Source organism: Caretta caretta, chromosome 4 (genome assembly GCF_965140235.1).
Source record: "Caretta caretta isolate rCarCar2 chromosome 4, rCarCar1.hap1, whole genome shotgun sequence".
Lineage (NCBI taxonomy): Eukaryota > Metazoa > Chordata > Testudines > Cheloniidae > Caretta > Caretta caretta.
The window spans coordinates 96,789,943-96,803,862 of record NC_134209.1 but is presented as its reverse complement, the minus strand read 5'-3'; the positions used below and the strand labels follow the sequence as shown (position 1 = coordinate 96,803,862).

General features: G+C 39.4%; 1 protein-coding gene across 2 annotated transcripts in view; it reads left to right on the top strand.

The window, feature by feature from the left end:
* Positions 1 to 10,189, top strand: part of TUSC3 (tumor suppressor candidate 3) — a 287,435-nt gene extending 277,246 nt beyond the window's left edge. For both annotated transcript variants that reach the window (XM_048848186.2, XM_048848183.2), the window contains exon 10: positions 9,594 to 10,189. In XM_048848186.2, the coding sequence (XP_048704143.1) occupies positions 9,594 to 9,609 (16 nt within the window). In that variant the 3' untranslated portion in view covers positions 9,610 to 10,189. The remainder of the gene's footprint in view (positions 1 to 9,593) is intronic.
* The last annotated feature ends 3,731 nt before the right edge of the window (positions 10,190 to 13,920 follow it).

The following is a 13,920-nucleotide window of genomic DNA, read 5'->3' as shown; positions in this document are numbered from 1 at the left end:
TTACAACCTCTTTGATTCCTACCAAATCAATAATGTTCTTTAAAAATTCAAGCAGATTCGCAAGGCACGCTCTTTTTTATGAAACCACAACTAAATTAGACAGTGCTTACTAATATTCCATTCTAACTACTTAGTTCTTTTTTATTAGCATTCTAATATCTCCCCTCCTGGTGAAGTGAAGTAAGGCTTACAGACTTGTATGTCTAGATTCTTCTGTGTTATTTTACAGATAACTGGAACAAATTAGTCAGCATTCAGTCCTTTGGTGTGATCCTTACATTGGAGAATTAATGAATATTATCTCTAAAGTCTGTTACTCCTTTTGCACCTTGAGATTTTGCTTGCTACTCTGTCAATGTTTATTCACTTTTTGCCTATCTGCTCCAATGCAATGTCAAACCTTTCTAACATTTCTCTCTGCCCCACTGGCAAAACTTGACCCTAGCCAATGGAGTCTTACCTTCTCATTTGTGAATAAAGAGGTGATTGATATCAACTTGTCTTCTACAGTAATCCTCAGTGGTCATACTATCTTGCTTCCCTGTTTGCATGGGTCTTGTTAAATTTTAAGGTTAAATTTTCTTCTCAAGTCATGCATGTAATTCTCATTAGTGGTTGTGTGTGTGTGTGTGTGCACTCACAGAACACTAAGGACAGAACATAAAGATCCTTTTATATCTAAATAATTAATTTCCCTTGTTAGCCACCTTTATTTCATTTATATACTGTATTTAGGAAACAAATTCTGTAGTACTTATTTACTCTCCCTTTTCTTTTTTCTTTTTTTTTTTTTTTTTGTTGGTCTGTATTCTTTATCTCCCTCCCCTGGTATTTTAGTAGCCTTATAAATTGTTTTCCTTTTACCGCTAATCCTCCAAATTTATCCACATGATGATAAATATATAAAAAATACCAAATGTGTTATTCACAGTGGTACCAGGTAATTCTTTTTTACAATGTTCTTTCTCAGTGTTCTCAGTGCTCATTTCCTATCTTTTGCTTTTCATCCTTTCTTCTGTTCTGCTTTGTATAGTATCACATAGAATATCGTTTCTTTTTTGTATTGATGTACATGTTATGCAGTAGAAGGAAATCCTTACCTAACCTGACTTCTGTTGAATAATCTCCAGTTTGTATTTGAGTAGTAAAATATCCCATTACTTCTTTGAGTTCTTCACATTGTGCAGCTGGAGGGTACATGGTAAATGGTTGTTACCTTTTGTTTTCTTTGGGCTGGTAAATCTCACTTGTGCCATGAACATGAAGGGCCAGAGGGAGCTATGCCTGTTTGCATCAGCTGAGAATTTGGCCCTAAAAATGAAACCTAGTAATGATATATTTTAATTATAACATTGGACAGTCTTGAAAAAAAGTAGGGTGGTGGCTGTTTGGGTTTCTTTTTCAGCTCATATTTGCATGCATTTAAAAAGTAATGTTTGAAATGACTTTCATGCTGTATAAACAGAGCTACAAGCAACATCACAAATCCACCATCCTCCCTCTTCAGAGAAAGTTACAAATACTAAATTACTTGTGTGCTGTTTGTCACTGAACAATAATATAAATCTTTACTGAAGAAGAGTGCATCAATAAAGGATTTAAGAAATTACATGTCTCCTTGCATTCATCCTCTCTCCTGCCATCACTGACCTCAATGAGGTGAAGATCTATCAAGATGAAATCAAATGAAGATAAATCAAGAACCAAGGACTGGAGAAAGGAGGTTATTTCCTTTTATAAAAGTACATAAAACAATATGGTAGGAATGCTGCTGCTCGCTGCCCCCTCACTCCTGTATTGCCTCTGCCATTGTTACTTCAGCTGTTGATTCCTTTGGTGACAAAAAATAAATGCATAGAACGAATGAAAATGGCGGGAGGGCAGAAGCTCTGAGTGTGTGTGTGTGTGTGTGTGTGTGTGTGTTTGGTTTTCTTTTCACCGCAGAAAAAATAAGTGATACAGCACATTTGCATATTGTTCACCCTCTGTGAGCTCCATTATTTGTGTGATAAATTAATTTCTGACTTTACAGTACAGAGTAATGTACGTAGTGTTTTCTTCTGAAGCTGCTCCAGTCTCTGCCATAATGAATTTTTAAAAAATTTTACTCTTCTTTTCAATACATTTTTACCCAATGAAAAATAATGTGGCAATAGGCAAACTGGGACCAAATGCCAATCACAAGATATGCTCATGATTGGGGTTAACATAAAGATTTCTTAAATATAACAATAATAAAAGAAGAACAAAAGTTTGCTTAAATATGTACTGAACGGCTTCTTCCAGCGTCAGTCATTTTTCCATAGAGGGGACTTCTCATGCCTTTGCAAGTCCACCATTCTAGCAGAAGAATGTTGGGATTTCTCCATTTTGCTGAAATAACAGTTTTTGAATTGCTGGCATTTAACGTTGAAATAATGGGTTATTTTCTTTTGTAGTGATTCTGAACATTTTCCCTCCTGCCCTACCCAGAAAGCATTTATAAGCTGCTCTCTTATGTGAGAACATTGTTTTGTAGCTTGCTTGCAAAAATATTTAAACTGGTATGTTCCCACTGCAAGAGAGTGAAACTATATGAGCTACTGTATTTCAGTCACATGGGGAATTATTCATTTAGTCTGTGCAGAGCAAAATAAGCACAGTAAAGAATATGAGTAATAATAATAAACAGAGTAATAAGATGACAAGTGCATTCTGTGATTTTCTCGTATGCTTTAAGGCAATGCAATTTAAAGAACGTACTTTCAGTTACTGCCGTGGGTCTCTCTCTAGCTTCAATGCAAGTTTTCTTGTTGAAGGTCCATACAGATTTTTTTGATGTTATTTTCTCCCCAAATGCCCTCTTCTGTTTCTGATGAATTCTCTTTCACCAATGCTGCCTCCTTTCCATTCCTGACAGTCCCTCTTATAGAAGACTTCTCCTTTGCAATGAAATTCCAAATTTACTTCTACTTACCAGTCAGCTTTCAGTTACATGCACAATATAGCACAAAATAAACCGTTTTCCAGTTTACCCTGTGGATGGGCTTCCTGCTGTACTTTGCTTTGCAGTGCTATTTGTTGTTGTCCATAAGTAGTCAAATAACATGTTGTTCATGAATGTGGACCTAGAGTAACTCCTATAAATTCCACTTTTACACTGTTTAAGCTCTATTACCAGTACATATGCATCTGCCTCTCCACCAAAACATTATGATTCCCTCTTTTCTCCATGTGGGCTGGAGATGAGCAAATAGGTTTGCTTACAATACAGACAAAACCACCCTTTACCCCAAAGTCACATTGAACCTTAATGAACATATTTTTGGTTCAAAGTTTGGCTTCTCTATTTTTAAATGCTTTTGTGCATCTTTGCACTTCCTGTATCAAGCTGGAAGCCGAATGGATAACCGCTGTTTTCACAGTATTTTTGGTCAAACCCAAAAGCAGGAAGTCCCAAGATTCTTGTGAAGGAGTCTTTTTTCTCTTGTGAGACCTCCTGCCCAATTTTTCAGTCTCAAGAGGTTTTGATAAGATTCAGAAAGCCGTTGGGTGCTTTCCCGAAATGAGCTACCAAATTTTTTTGAGACTATTGTCTACTTGCTCATTCTCCATGCAGACAAATTCTTCACAGTTCCCTTTTTCTTTAACACTACCAGTCCTCGGTTTGTTGATATCAAACCAATATCCCTACTTGGTTTCATCAATACAGTCCCTCAGAATGCTCTTGGGTCCAACAATTTTAAATCCTTTAAAACCACCTCTCAAGCCATGTATTTAGATATCTAGCCTATTTTACCCCACTTTATGAAGAAAGCATAAAATTAAGCCTCTTCATACTGTTTTTCCTTCTCAATTCTTCAATATGGCTGTTTGTTCAGAACTATTAGCCTAATTCTGTCAATATTTCTGATCTACATTCACCAATTAATTAAAGAAAAAGTCTATGAAGGCATAGACTGAGCCAAAAGACCTCCCTCTGCTCTCTGATCATTCGTGTTCTTCATAGTCTTTGTCCTCATGAGCAGATGCTAGAGACTTTTATGTGTGTATTTGAGCAGTGGTTCTCAGCTAGGGATATGTGAACCCCTAGGGTACATGGTGGTCTTACAGGGGATACATCAACTCATCTAGATATTTGCCTAGTTTTACAACAAGCTACATAAAAAGCACTAGCGAAGTCAATACAAACTAAAATTTCATACAGAAAATGACTTGTTTATACCACCCTATATACTATACACTGAAATGTAAGTACAATATTTATATTCCAGTTGATTTATTTTATAATTATATGGTAAAAATGATAAAGTCGGCAATTTTTCAGTAATAGTGTGATGTGACACTTATATTTTTATGTCTGATTTTTCTAATACTGCCTGCAGATGTAGTCACCCCATCTAAAAAAAGATATATTGGCATTGGAAAAGGTTCAAAAAAGGGCAACAAAAATGATTAGGGGTATGGAATGGCCATAATAAGACTGGGACTTTTCAGCTTGGAAAAGAGACGACTAAGGGGGGGATATGATACAGGTCTATAAAATCATGATTGGTGTGAAGAAAATAAATAAGGAAGTGTTATTTACTCCTCATAACAGAAGAACTAGGGGCCACCAAATGAAATTAATAGGCAGCAGGTTTAAAACAAACAAAAGGAAGTATTTTTTCACACAGCGCCCAGTCAACCTGTGGAACTCCTTGCCAGAGGATGTTGTGAAGGCCAGAACTATAACAGGGTTAAAAAAAGAACTAGATAAATTCATGGAGGATACGTCCATCAATGGCTATGAGCCAAGATGGGAACGGATGGTGGCCCTAGCCTCTGTTTGCCAGAAGCTGGGACTAGGCGACGGGATGGATCACTTGATGATTACCTGTTCTGTTCATTCCCTCTGGGGCACCTGGCATTGGCCACTGTCAGAAGACAGGATAGTGGGCCGGATGGACCTTTGGTCTGACCCAGTATGGCCGTTCTTATGTAAGCAAGTAGTTTTTAAGTGAGGTGCAAATTGGGGTATGCAAGACAAATCAGACTCCTGAATGGGGTACAGTAGTCTGGAAAGTTTTGAGAGCCACTGTATGAGCAGAAACACATGCAAGACAGAAAGTAAATTAATGAATAATGGCTAAATTGCCATGAGTCTAGCTCTGCAACTTAGGGGAGGAAGGGTGTAAGTAGAGGCACAGAGAGAAAAGCAGCCTTCATGTGGCTGCTATCAATCTACTGTATATATGAGTGTGCATGTGGTGGGTCCTTTGCCCTCCAATATGCCAACAAGCATGGCAGAGGAAGTAATCTTTGTCAGGTATAGGGGCTCGTTATCATTAAGTTCCGCTCCCCTTGGGAGCAATTTAATGCCAGGTCTGGTCTTTGAACAATTATGTATTTGCAGGGGACTTAGAGTAAAAGTTAGGCCTTAATAAGCAGAGTGATTAAATTAGTGACTCAGCAAGGACTGAGAAACTGCAAATCTCTTTTATATTTGTCTTCAAGAAGAGCAATGAAGAATAGGAGTTTGGATGATGAAGGGATAAGTTTGGGGGGGCTGTGATATGAAACCCACAGTCAGAAGCAGAGTACAGTAACTCCTCAATTAAAAATGGAGTTTTTATCCACGAAAGCTTATGCTCAAATAAATCTGTTAGTCTTTAAGGTGCCACCAGACTCCTTGTTGTTTTTGTGGATACAGACTAACACGGCTAACTCCTCACTTAAAGTTTTCCCGGTTAATGTTGTTCTGTTGTTATATTGCTGATCAATTAGGGAACATGCTCGTTTAAAGTTGTGCAATGCTCCCTTCTAAGGTCATTTGGCAGCCACCTGCTTTGTCCACTGCTTGCAGGAAGAACAGCCCATTGCAGCTCGCTGGTGGGGGCTTGGAACCAGGATGGACCGGCAGCCCCCATATCAGCTCCGCGCTCCCCTAAGTTCCCTGTGCTGCAGCCGCCCAGCAGGCTATCAATTGCTGGCAGTTCAGCTGAGCCTCCCCCCACTGCCATGTGCTGCTCCTGCCCTCTGCTTTGGAGCTGCTCCCCAAGCCTCCTGCTTCCTGTGCGGGGGGTGAAGGGGCGAGGGAGGGGCGTGGGCTAATGTCAGGGTGTCCCCCTTCCCTTTGCTCCTGCACCCCACTTACCCCGTCTCCATAGAGCAGGGGGACACATGACAGGGCTCAGGATGGAGGGAGCTTCCTGGCAGCAGCTGTGGTCTCAGCTTGCTAATTAACTTAACAAGGCAGTGTACTTAAGAGTGGGTCAGCGTACTTAAAGGGGAAATGCGCAACACACACACACACACACACACAGAGTGTGTCTCTGTCTGCCATGCTGTCTCCCCTCCCTCCATTCGTGCTGCCTTGTAGAGTGTGAGGCTACATTAACAACAATGGGTTAACCCTTGAGGGCTCAGCCGAGCGCTAGTTCATCATTTAGCAGTAAGGTATTCCCTGGGCAATATCCCACCCTCTGACTGCACCACCTCAACCAAGCTTCACAATCAGCATTGCTGTGTACAGTATAAAATTGTTTGTTTAAAACTTATACTGTGTGTGTGTGTATATATATTGGGGTAAAATGTGACTTTAAGCGAAACGATGTGAAGCGAATCCAATTTCCCCATAAGAATTCATGTAAATAGGGGGTGTTAATGGGGAAATTGGATTCGCTTCACATCGTTTCGCTTCAAGTCCCATTTTTCAGGAACATAACTACAACGTTAAGTGAGGAGTTACTGTATATACATGTATGTGACTGCATGTTCCCAACCAGGGTTGCACAAGCACACATGCTGGAGTTCTGTCATAGTCCCCATGAAGGTATTCCAGTGCTGGTACTCTGATTGATCAACTGATAGATACCATCCACTGTCAGCAGGCTCTTCAGCTGCCTATCCCTCACCGTCATCATCGGAAATCAACTATATTCCACTTCTTTGAAAACAGTTGCCATTTTTTATCATCACTGTCACCTGTGCATTTTTGTGAGAGTAAATAAAGTTGACAACAAGATGACAGATTAGTTAGAACATTAAGTTTACACTTGCCTGAAATTGTTTCATCTACCATTTTTAAGTCAGTACCTACTCTTCTCCCATTCTCCATTTATTTGGGAGGTTCTGTTACCTATTAGCAGGCTGGGCACATACATTTTTAAATAAAGAGAAGAATGCAATTATAAACTTACAGAAATTTGGAAGGGGCAAACATACCAACAGAAACTGTTTTAAACTCCCATAATTAATACATTTCAAGTTGATAGTGCCACTTTAAACTACTAAAACCACATAAACAAAGAGACAGTAGCTCCTTAATAAAACAAATGTGATAATCAATTAAGCAAATGTTTACTCAGTGTTCCTAGAGAATAACATTTCTGACAACAGTTTAGTTTTTCCCAAGAAAAGAAACAGAAGAACTAATTTGTAAGCTCTGTGACTTGGTGATAAGCATTGATTAATGTGTTGTTCAATTCGGCTAATTATTTTTAGAGGGAGGTACAGTCCATTGCACTGTGATGTTCAGGTCACAAAGCATTACTGTGACATTTGGCTCTAATTAGCCCCTGCATGAGCAGTCTCAGCTGCAGAAGGTGAGGAGGTTTAACAATCCTAGCACTGGTTTCTTTAGGATAGGGTTGAGGCACATTGAAAGCCTGATCAAAAATGTACTGATCCAAAGCCCATTGATATGTATGGGGTTTGAATCAAGCCCTTATATAATAACTGGCTCTGCCTCTTCCTTTACTTTACCTGTTTGGGGCATAAATAAAGGTCTTCAGGCTCAAAAACAGCTAATCCATTAACCTTCACTTGGAAGTCTTTAACTGTCCCTTCAAATTCAGAGTCTTCATGAGATTCCTGATTTCTTTTCCTTTTTATCGCTTGATTTTAGATGTTTTCTACAACTGCAAAAATTGTGACAAATATTTTTTTAAGTCTCTGGACGTCCGTCAGTACCGTCTTTTAATTTATGTTTTTATATGGTGGTTACTATTGTAAAATAATGTTTTATGGTCAGTGTGTTATCCTTAGTAGCCATTATATTCAAGTGCTATTAAAATAAGTAAACCTAGGAGAAAAGATAAAGAAACTAAGAAGGGAAGGATAACCCCATCAGCACTGAGCAACAGACAAGAGGAACTAATCTGCGGCATGTCATTATAAATATAAAAACGTCATACCAGAGACCACACCTCAGATTTCTAATATGTATATTATGAAATAAAATCAAACATGAACTGTTGGTGATTGCTTGGAGAATACCAGTTCATGCAACCAAAATAAAGACAAATGGTGAAATACCATGTAGCTGAAAAATTCCTTGAGTACACTCAGAAAATATGAGCATTATGGTAATTAAAAATGCCCTTTGACATTGCATAAGCTCATTTCAGTACATGAATCCCATATGCGCTCCCTCGCTACGTTTCCACACAGTTGTTTCAATAGCTCAACACAAGCTGAAGGAAGTTAAGTAGGATTATTTTGGGGGGGGTCAAATAATCAACTGTTAGTAAGGCAGGCAATGTTATGTCACATGTTTTTTGTAAGACAGTATTTAACAGAAGGAATATTTGTTCAGACAGACAAAGGGTTAAAAGTAAGGGTATAATCTGTTTATGACGGACTAGATGCTTTTATGTTCAGGGGTTTTAGTCAATAGTTATTACTAGCTTGACTTTTTTCGCAATTAAATGGATTTACTTGGAATTTATGAACTGGTAAATCTATTTCTAAATAATATTTACTGAGATTCATGTTCCAGCTTGTGTCATTCTGCAAAATAGGCTACCTACCTCAAATCTGGCTAACTCTGAGGAATACTCAATACACAAACTGCCATTTTTCGGCCACCTTCCAAATCCTCAGCTTGTCCATCATCATTTTATTTGCTGTACAGGAAGAAGCAGCATAGATAGATCACTGCTTGAGAGACAACTCAGCCTCATCGGGGCTCCTAAGCCACCCAGAAGTGGAATTCATTGCAGATACGTTCCCTTCATGTGAAGCTCCTAATTTTTGTGGGAGCAAAGCTCCATTCTTTCAGTGTTGATAAGTTCTGGATAGCAGGTGTCTTCCTCTGTCAGCACTGAAACAATGGAGCTTCGCTCCCACAAAAATTAGGATAATTTCTCGTCTTGCTACTGTAACCTTGTCCTATCTCACCTCACCCACTTGTTCTCACCTAAAAGAAAAGGAGTGCTTGTGGCACCTTAGAGACTAACAAATTTATCTGAGCATAAGCTTTTGTGAGCTGTTAGTCTCTAAGGTGCCACAAGTACTCCTTTTCTTTTTGTGAATACAGACTAACATGGCTGCTACTCTGAAATTTGTTCTCACCTGTTTCCCATCTAGTCTGTCCAAACTGTCACTGCTAAATTCATCTTTTCCTTCCCATGGCTCTAACCATATCCCCTTTAAAAGTATTCATTGTCTTCCAGGTTCTTATCATATCATATTCATGCTTCTCACCCTATGTAATTTTGAGGCCTTGCTATCTCTGCCCCCATTAATGAATTTAAGTTTTAAAGTCCTTGTTGATTCTTCTAAAATAATTTTTGATACCACGTTTCCTATGCATTTTTCAGCATTTAATCATATTTTCCTTTTCTTTTCAGCTTCTTAATTAAATGAATTCAAGTGGGATACGCATAAGGCTAATGTTTACTACGAAGATAAGCTATTACTGATATTATCGCCTCAGCTATATTACATTTATTCAAGATTCCTGTGTTGGTTCATCTGTGGGGGTTTTTTGTTTGTTTTGTTGTTGTTGTTGTTTTGTGATAAGTGACAGTATTCTTGTAGAGAAAAGAATTGGTGTTTTTATACCTTACATAAAGAATACTTCATTTAATTTATAGAAACTTCTATAGTAAATGTTAAATATCTTAATGGAAGATGTGGCAAACTGTTATGCATACAGTATATTTAGTGGTACAGAATTTAAAGAACGTTAATTATATTGTATCTTGTGGTTGTATTGCCACCTTGTTGACAGTTTATTAAAAAGCCAAAAGGAAATGGCTGGGGTCTTTTTTGGTAAAGTGTTATAAAGTTGTCCTGAGATGCACTTTAGAACCTTCCCACCCCACAAAAAAACAACAGCCCTGCTGTTGGAGAAACCAACAGTTCAAACTGTTATTTGATCACATAGAGTGTATTATCATTTATTAATACCACTTGTACAATAAAGAAAATAAATGTTGAACAAGTTTCTAAATTGTGTAGGCTTTTTTTCCCCTTGTGCACTGAAATTTCTAAGAGACATGTTTCCTGGAATTGGTTTAGTCAAGAACAGTGAGGATTTTGACCAAAAGGTTAAGAGTGATGGTACATCTATTCAGTTCAGACTGAAGGATCAAACCATTGGAATATTACCAGTAAATCTCAGTACTCACTACATTCAAAGTCCTCCACCATTGTGACAGAAACAAAAGGCCCTAAACCCCCAAATGTTACAGCCATAATCTATGAGGCTCCAGAGCAAATAGCTGGTCAGCCAGTTTCTGTCTCATAGGATCTTCCTGAAGGAGATTGACAATGGTCCCTTGTCACCTCAGATGGGTCCTGAGGACTGTAAAGTAAGGCTCCAGATTTTGATCAATAGAGATGTCCTGGTTAGTGATAATGCTCACCAGATCAACAACAATGAGGAAAAGATGTTGCAGGACTTCCAAATTTTCTTGCTATAGAAAGCTATCAAATTAATCCTACAGCATGAAAGAGCAAAGATTTTTATTCTAGGTCTGTCCTGATATCTTAAAATGAAGAAAGTTCCTTGTCAAGTTTGGAAATCTTATTTTCTATCTTATGAAAGTTTAAACTGTGTCTCTAGTAACAATCATCCTGTGTTCTGGTGCAGTGGTGTTCAGCCTTTTCCATATGGAAACTCTCTTCCCATATAAACAGGCCTCTCCTTCCCTTTAGCAATGTGGGAATGGTTGGGGGACGGTCACAACCCTGTGACACCTGTTCACACTCCTGCTCCCCAGGTTGAGAATCCCTGTTCTTGAGGAATGTGCTGTGGACCTTAGACAAATCTGGTGATTGGGATGTATACCCACATCCTTGTATCTTAGACTTCTGACACAGGTACAGCACTGACAACTTCAGATGTCACCTTATAGCTGATATCTGATTCATATCTCTACAAAATGCTTGCAGACCATTGTAGCTTATTTACAAAGGATGGAAGTACATCTTCACCCCTGTACAGATAATAAAACAGCACCTGGGAAGGGATCAGAAGATCTGCTTGTAAAGGGGCCTTAAAGTGGGTGTAAGTTACATTTATCCAACTTAAAACCCCTTTGGAGAATATAAGCGAGTGTAAAAAGACTACCAAATCAGAATGTAGAATTTTACAACCACTTTGGCCAAGTGTAAATGATTGCACCACAAGGTGTAAGGCAATGGAGAATCATGGCCTACCTTTTTAAGATTAAGGTGGTGCTAGAGATGCATCCTAAATTCCTTCCAAAGTTAGTTAGAATTCTTCCCTAATCAAGCAATATTTTTCCTACAGTATCATGCCAGCTCTTAAAAGACCCTGTGCCCCAATATGAAAAAGGACTGTGCTTCTAAGGCTGTAGCATGGGCAATGTGAGCTGCAGTTAGAAAAGTCAGAGCCCAAACAGCATAGTGCTCTGTAACAAAATATTGCATTTTTTCTTAAATTCCTTTTTTTTAAAATTCTGTCAAATTGCAATTTGAAGATACTGCTACTGAGTTACACCTGCACAAGAACCTAGGTTTTGATAGATGATTTCACCCTTGCTAAATTCTAGTCTATATCTTTTAACCTTGGCACTGGAAACCAACTTTGAGTTCTGGTGCTACCTTCCTTTGGTTTCAGCCAATCAGCCCTATCTGTGTTTCTCTGTTAATTCTTATGAGTCCCCCTCCCCGCTGTTCTTTTCTTCCTTTTTTGTTGTTGTTGTCAAACTGTTAAAATAATATACTCACTTAACCTACTCTGGAAATAAGCAGGACGCTATTCACCTGTAAAGAGACAAGATGAGAAAGCATAACTGAAAAAAAAATGAAAAGGAGGACTTGTGGCACCTTAGAGACTAACCAATTTATTTGAGCATGAGCTTTCGTGAGCTACAGCTCACTTCATCGGATGCATACCGTGGAAACTGCAGCAGACTTTATATATACACAGAGAATATGAAACAATACCTCCTCCCACCCCACTGTCCTGCTGGTAATAGCTTATCTAAAGTGATCATCAGGTGGGCCATTTCCAGCACAAATCCAGGTTTTCTCACCCTGCACCCCCCCACGCAAATTCACTCTCCTGCTGGTGCTAGCCCATCCAAAGTGACAACTCTTTACATAATCAAGTCGGGCTATTTCCTGCACAAATCCAGGTTCTCTCACATCCCCCCCACCCCCATACACACACAAACTCACTCTCCTGCTGGTAATAGCTCAGATGTTCTGGTTTAACTTGGATTTAAACTTGGAGAGTGGTCAGTTTAGATGAGCTATTACCAGCAGGAGAGTGAGTTTGTGTGTGTATGGGGGTGGGGGGGATGTGAGAAAACCTTGATCTATGCAGGAAATAGCCCTACTTGATTATGTAAAGAGTTGTCACTTTGGATGGGCTAGCACCAGCAGGAGAGTGAATTTGCGTGGGGGGGTGCAGGGTGAGAAAACCTGGATTTGTGCTGGAAATGGCCCACCTGATGATCACTTTAGATAAGCTATTACCAGCAGGACAGTGGGGTGGGAGGAGGTATTGTTTCATATTCTCTGTGTATATATAAAGTCTGCTGCAGTTTCCACAGTATGCATCCGATGAAGTGAGCTGTAGCTCACGAAAGCTCATGCTCAAATAAATTGGTTAGTCTCTAAGGTGCCACAAGTACTCCTTTTCTTTTTGCGAATACAGATTAACACGGCTGTTACTCTGAAACCTGAAAAAAAAAATATTCAAACTAACATTTGACTTTCTCTATCCATTACAATAGGTTATTGTAATACAGTACTTAATAGCTGCCACCATGTGGTACTATATAAGGCTATAAATCAGCCACCCTGATGTTCACTCAAATGATTCAAGATGGCTTCTCTCAGCACTGAGTGTTGTTTTTTTCCCCTGTACCCTGATTCTAAAAGAGAACTAAAACACTGGAAACTATTTCCTCTCCTAAGGTAAGAGACTGGTGAGCCTTGTATTCTGTACCGTAATTGATAAGAGCATAGACTGGACAAGTTTGTAGTATGCATACTCCAGCAGGTCTCCTTCCTTTACCTAAAGAGCATACTTGCTTGTAGCCAGTATAGCATTCCTGCATCTCTTGAAATGCTGGCTTCTTATTCTATGGAAGCTAATCTTTCATTCAAAACAAAACATAATTTTAGTTTCTAGGGCCCAGATTTTTAAAGGTATTTAGGCATTGTTGTGTTCAGCATTGGAATGCTGAACTGATTTTGGAGCCTAAATCTCCTTTTCAAAAGTGGCATAGGCACTTTGGGCTGGATTCACAAAAGAAATTAGGCCTCTAGATGTCACTTTAGGCACTTAAATTGTGGAATCAGGCCGCACTGGGAATCACAACTCCCCGCCCCACTGAACTGCTGCCAAGTACTGTAGATGCCCAAGCTCTTTCAGTGCCCAAACCTTTGTATTCAAATTCCCCAGGTACCTAGGCTTCTGCCTGTGGACATGTGCACTGCAACCCCACACCAGGTGTCTGGAGGGCTAAGCCTCAGAGCAATGCACAAACTGCAGGAAGATAGATGTCCCTCCCCTAATTCAGGAGACCTGATCTGGTAACATGCTCAGCACTCACCCACTGGATTGGGCCCCTATTGGTGAGCTTACACAAAGTGGCTGCTGGGAGGATGACCTCCTTTTTAGCCTAGTGATTAGGGTACTCAGTTGGGATGGGAGAAACACCCTAGTTCAAGTCCCCCCTCCACCTGAAAAGA